We start from the raw sequence: 6,000 nt of genomic DNA on the forward strand, positions 1-6,000 counted from the left end.
ACATGCCCACCAGTAGCTAATTAGTCATCTAAGAAGTTATGAGCTAAACAATTCAAAATATTTTCAAAAATCAGACCATAATCTAAAGCGCTTAAGAGTGGTATCAAGATTCCATGAAAGATGGGAATAACTCTGGCAGTTATTAATATTGAAACTTGTTGAAAATCAATTGTGCTCTTCGGACTCATTTCAAGAGGACGGATAGACAACAAACATAAATTTAGGAAGAAAGGTCAATAAAGGCAGCCAATAAATTTTTAACAAGATTTCATAATAAAGTGGCATAACTCTGGAGGTGATTATTGAAAACATTGAAAATCAATTCAGTAGGCTTCTTTGTTTCAGTGAGATAGACAATTCAATTTGAAAAAGGTAAATTGACTATTGTAGCCCCTAGTCTACTATTAAAAGATTTTAAATACTGTATTTATTTATCCATCAATTAGACCGACTTCGTGTTATCAATTATTTCAATTTCTAGAAGGGCTTTTTAAATACATGTATCACTGGTGATTTATCAAAACTTTTGAAATTAAATTACCAGTAGGCATCTTCATTTCTATGAGATAAACCCCCCATACATTTATGTAGATTAGTGTACCGGGTAGCCTCAATTGTGCAAACAAGAAATGTGAACGACAGGTTGACAATAAGACAGGGAAAGAGAAATGGGGTTTAATGTCCACTCAACACAAACCAAGTTATTTTGAGAATAATATGTCTTCAATTTTATTTCAATAATTTGCCTGCAGTGGAAGGAATGTCAATGACAGTCCTTATGATCTAAAGTACATGTGTTAGACCATTAGGCCACCCAACACCCCACGAATCAACAGGCGTCACAGCAATTTTTAATCACATTAACATGTGGGCATATAAAAGAAAGTACACAACATTATCAAGCAGGCAATAAATTTTACAAAATATGTACGGAGAAAACTTATTTGTATTGAAATGCTTGCACAATGTAAGTCTTCTTATCAGGTTATTTGTTACTAAATCTCAATAATTCCCTAAGCTTGATACTTCTTTATTATGTACATTAAAGGCGATAAATCTCTTTGATCAAGGGATTGATCAATATAATGTTTGGGGTTTTTTTCAATTTGTGAAGGATCAAGCCCTATACAGTTAAATTTTTGTTTCAAAAGATTGAGTGGAGGCTGGTTTGTTTACATTTTTTTTAGTTTCGTTGTCCGGCCTAATGTGTAAATGAAATGGGTTTAATGTCCTGCTGTTCTGCTCGAACTGGGCTAATGAAGACAGGCATACACCATACATTGTGCTATGAGGGATCTTTTACGTGAACACCAATGTGTATAAGGGACCTAGGTTTTCTGTCCCATCTGAACAACTAGACAGCTAGTCAAGGGGAAACCAAGCTCGAAAATCCAAATAAACTATCTTGGCCAACACCGGTAGCCTAATGTGTATAGTGGAACATAAAACTGATTATCAATACTGTCAATGATGACAAATTGCTTTCCACAAAACAAACCGACAAACATTCATAGAAAATGACAATATATTTTTGATTCAAATCTAGACATTTTAATATTACAAGTAATATTTGATGTGACTGAAATTTATAGAATAAGACCTAAAGTCTGGTGTTGTTATTTTTATATTTTCTTTTACACTTTAAATGGACAATGGACAGACTACAACCTTATTCCCTTTCTGAATACCACATACCAGTACCCCCCCATGCACACATGTATGATGTATAATAATGATATGTACATGTATATAATATTCAAGGTCCCTGTCGGGAATATATGGGTAATAATGTACAGAGAAAAATTATAATAATAAAAATGAAATTTAATAGTTAGTTTGTCCTTTAAGTCACCTCCATTAAATCTACATTTTGATCATTAATAACATCCTACTTATGACTACAATAGTACCAGCATTACTAAATTACTAACTAATCTCTATAAAATATGAGTAGCAAGCTATTTAACCCCATGTTGAACCCTAAGGCCTAAATACATCAGTACAGTACATGTATATTCGTTTAGTCTCAATTATACATGTTTTCATTCATTTGTCTACATTGCTCAATTGCCTCAGGACTCCTGTTGCATCACCACAAAGATATTGACCTAACTTTCACCTAAAGCACAGCCCCAAGGCACAAAATTAACTATTGAGTTACATGTTGATGGCTAAGTTATTTTATGTAGGAATAAACACTTACTAAAAACGTAAAAACTGTTTATTATTGGTAAGCAGATTATTGTGTATACAGTTGTAATCTTAAAAGAAAAGGAAAGTGTTTATTTGAATACTAAACTAATTCTTACTAACTAGTAACTATGCTCTCCCTTGTCATATCACAATAAGCATCAAATCAACCCAATTTCAAATTTTGCCCTGTCAAGACTCAAGAGAATCTTTTGCTTAAAACTATTAGTAATGCAATTACCAAAATGTATCTATCTCAAAGATAAATTTACGGTACAGAAACTCTTATTCACAACATGTGAAATAAGCTTACAGTTAATGCTAGTGTTGGATTCAAAAATCTTTCCAAAATATTAGTACAAGTAGGCTATATCAACAAAACTTTGATAATAAATAATGCCATTCTAAGCTTTATTACCAAGAAAAGTTACATAGTGCTGTAAGGCATATTATAGCCAAACAGGTACCCTAGAATATAACTTAATTTTAATAAGTTATAATAACTAGCCATTTGACAATTGAATAAGCTACAAGAACCACATTATCAAATCTAGCCCATGGTCCACATAAAAAGTCAATACATTACGAGCATGATTATTAGCAGTTAGTAACCCTAACCTGTTCAATTATAGAATGCAGAAGAATAGTATAGAATACTCATATAGGCCTACTAGTAGGCTACTGTCTAATATCAATAAACACAATAATAATAGAATTTCTTTAATAATAGTAATAATAGCTGTATGAAGAAAAAAAAACCAGATCTCACAGCTATTGATTTGTATTTTGAACAATTTTAAAGCAGCCGCTTTAAAGTAGCTAAGTCCATAACTCAATATCAATCATCCAAAATCTTCGACATTGAAAACACGAATTTTTTTTTCAATTTAAATCAGGGGTCTTCTGATATCCAATATTTAAGACAAAATAAACATTTTACCATTGGTACACGAATCGTGTACCATAATGCATTTTAGCGCCATTTGTAACAAGGTGCTCAAAGAATGAGGCTAGACATTTTCCACAAGTCATGTCAAGTGGTCATGCCATATTCTTATTTGGAGAGCATGCGCAATATTTACTATCGGTGTTGACTGGAATAACCAGACGCTAGAAACTGTCTTTCGGCTGAGACTTCTGGCGTATTTCAGCGAACATAACTGATGACAATTCACAGTAAAACGGAAACAATTAATTGTAAAACAGCTTATATAAATTCATATTACATTATTATATGTGTTGCGACCCATTTGTGCCAATTTCTAGGCCCAAAATATTAGCGATTTAGCTCCTTTAACTAACCAATAAATCTAATAGGCTATATTTTTATATCTTCATATCAGTTAATAGGCCTACTGGTGTCATGTTAACATGTTATGAATGACATGTCACCGTCATCAACAAAAGTGTGCTAAATGATAAGAAAGAATCGTCTGCTTCTGAAATCCGATTTTATTCGTCAATATTTACAAAGACATGTAATTCGTGCAAACGTCAAATATTTATCACATGTAGATGGTGTATTTCTTAAAGAAATAAAATGAGAAAATAGTAGTTTTTCTCACCAAAAAACGGGTACTGCTTGTTCCTTGATCAACTGCTCCGACAAGCGGCTTCTCAAACTTCGCCATTCTCAAACCGGAAGTAGTGTGAATGAATTAAGAATTGCGCCCCTTGTTCTACTACCGCTGTTCTCGATCAAGGATACTAACTTAAAGGGACAAGCCTATATCCTTCGTCAATTTTGATTTTTTAATGATTTTCACATAAAGTAAATTCACGATCTAACGGTGCCCATTTGTCCACTGCGAGTGTAGTTCTAATATCCAACTTTATGTCATTCTTACAGCGACAATTAAGAGCTTGTTTTAAGTCTATGACATGAAAAGGCTGTGTCCCTTCCAACTTTCGCCTTCGGGCAATCAGATTTTTCGAGCAGACGGGTAAAGTTGGGAAAAAATACTATTTTGGAGTAGATATAAATAACATATTTTGCATTCTAGTCGGTAAAATCAAATGTATTGGACGGACTATATGAATACATGAATCGATTTTTTAAAAAAAAAAATTTGGGGGGGGGGGGGGGCACATCTGTTTTGTGGGACATTTTTTCGGGCATCGGAAATCAGTTTTTCGGAAATCGTAATTTCTTTAAAGGGCATAGGCCTATGGCTCTATTATTTGGAACATTAAAATATACGAAATGGGTCTAAAGCACATATTGTGGAATATGAATGTATACAAAGTGACCTCTAGAGAATCCGCAAGCTAAAAATGCGATTTTTCGAACAATCAGGAGCCATAATCCAGGAAGTTACGCGATTATCAAAAGGAACCAAGATCATAATGTGTAATGGTGATATATTCACATGTTTTTGAGGTTTTTCTTTTTAAATCGGATAAAAATTGGGACCTCTCTACATGGACGGCAAGCTAAAAACGTGATTTTATGTACATTCAAGGGTCATAATTCAGGAAGTTACGGTCCGATACGCGCGAATATCGACAGGAACCAAGATCTTTGGGCTATAAACATGTATTTTAACTCTCATCAAAATCGGATCAAAATTGTGACCTCTAGGGGTCCACAACTTTGAAATACCAGAAGTTTACACCAATTGTGTACGAGGGGCGGCCATTTTGTCCGGCAGTTTTGGTCCGATTTTCACGAAATTCGAACCCAGCCAAAGTTACGGCGTAACGGTGATATATTTGAACGTTTTTTTTTTTTAAATCGGATAATAATTGTGACCTCAAGCTAAAAAACCGATTTTTCGTACAATCAGGGGCCATAATACAGGAAGTTACTATCCGATATACGCGAATATCGACAGGAACCAAGATCTTTGACTTATAAACTTACATTTCAAGTTTCATCAAAATCAGAAGAAAATTGTGACTTCTAGAGGGTCCACAACATTGATATACCATATTTTTACGCTATTTGAGTACGAGGGCGGCCATTTCGTATGTCAGTTTTGGTCCGATTTTTACGAAATTCGAACTCAACCAGCCTTAGGGTGTAACGGTGATATATTCAAACGGATTTTAAATCGAATAAAAATTGTGACCTCAATAGGGCCCACAAGCTAAAAACGCGATTTTTCGTACAATCAGGGGCCAAAATTCAGGAAGTTACTATCCGGTATGCGCGAATATCGAAAGGAATCGAGATCTTAGGGAGATAAACCTATATTTCAAGTTTAGTTGAAATCGGATAAAAATTGTGACCTGTAGAGTGTCCACAAACAATTGTGGACGGACGGACAGGGGCGACGACAATATACGTCCACATGAAAATGTGGGCGTGTAAAAAGACCCTTTTTAAATTTAATACCAGAAGTAAACAATGCTAATTATAGCCACGTAATCACCATGGGAGACTTTATTATTCGTTATATAAATCAATGATCGAACTGAAATGAAATGAAATCAGGTTTAATGTCTTGCTTTTCTGAACTGACTGAGATGGGCTTCTTATAAAGACAGTCATATTCCATGCAGTGTGCTATGAACTCAATGCTTCTCACTGAACCCAGTTGTTATGTGAAAATGATGTGAAAATTCTACAAGAAGATATGCCGGTCAACTAACTGATTAATGACAAATGTAAAGTATAGCTGCAGAAAAAAATTGAGACAACTCATGGCAACCAACTCAGCTTTGGCAATCACATACATGAGTCAATCTATTTTCTTCCGGTATGAAACTCGTACAACCTTAAACCCACCACAGTGTTAGTATGGGCAAAGAAGAGCTACCAAGTTTACTCAAGGATTAAAGTTTGAACACGCTACCTCAATTAGAGTT

General features: G+C 34.4%; 1 protein-coding gene across 2 annotated transcripts in view; it reads right to left on the bottom strand.

The window, feature by feature from the left end:
• The window catches only part of LOC126830834 (glycerol kinase), a 30,645-nt gene extending 26,810 nt beyond the window's left edge, over window positions 1–3,835 (bottom strand). For both annotated transcript variants that reach the window (XM_050561266.1, XM_050561267.1), the window contains exon 1: window positions 3,756–3,835. In XM_050561266.1, the coding sequence (XP_050417223.1) occupies window positions 3,756–3,821 (66 nt within the window). In that variant the 5' untranslated portion in view covers window positions 3,822–3,835. The remainder of the gene's footprint in view (window positions 1–3,755) is intronic.
• Window positions 3,836–6,000: the final 2,165 nt, after the last annotated feature.

This window comes from Patella vulgata, chromosome 8 (assembly GCF_932274485.2).
Source record: "Patella vulgata chromosome 8, xgPatVulg1.2, whole genome shotgun sequence".
Lineage (NCBI taxonomy): Eukaryota > Metazoa > Mollusca > Gastropoda > Patellidae > Patella > Patella vulgata.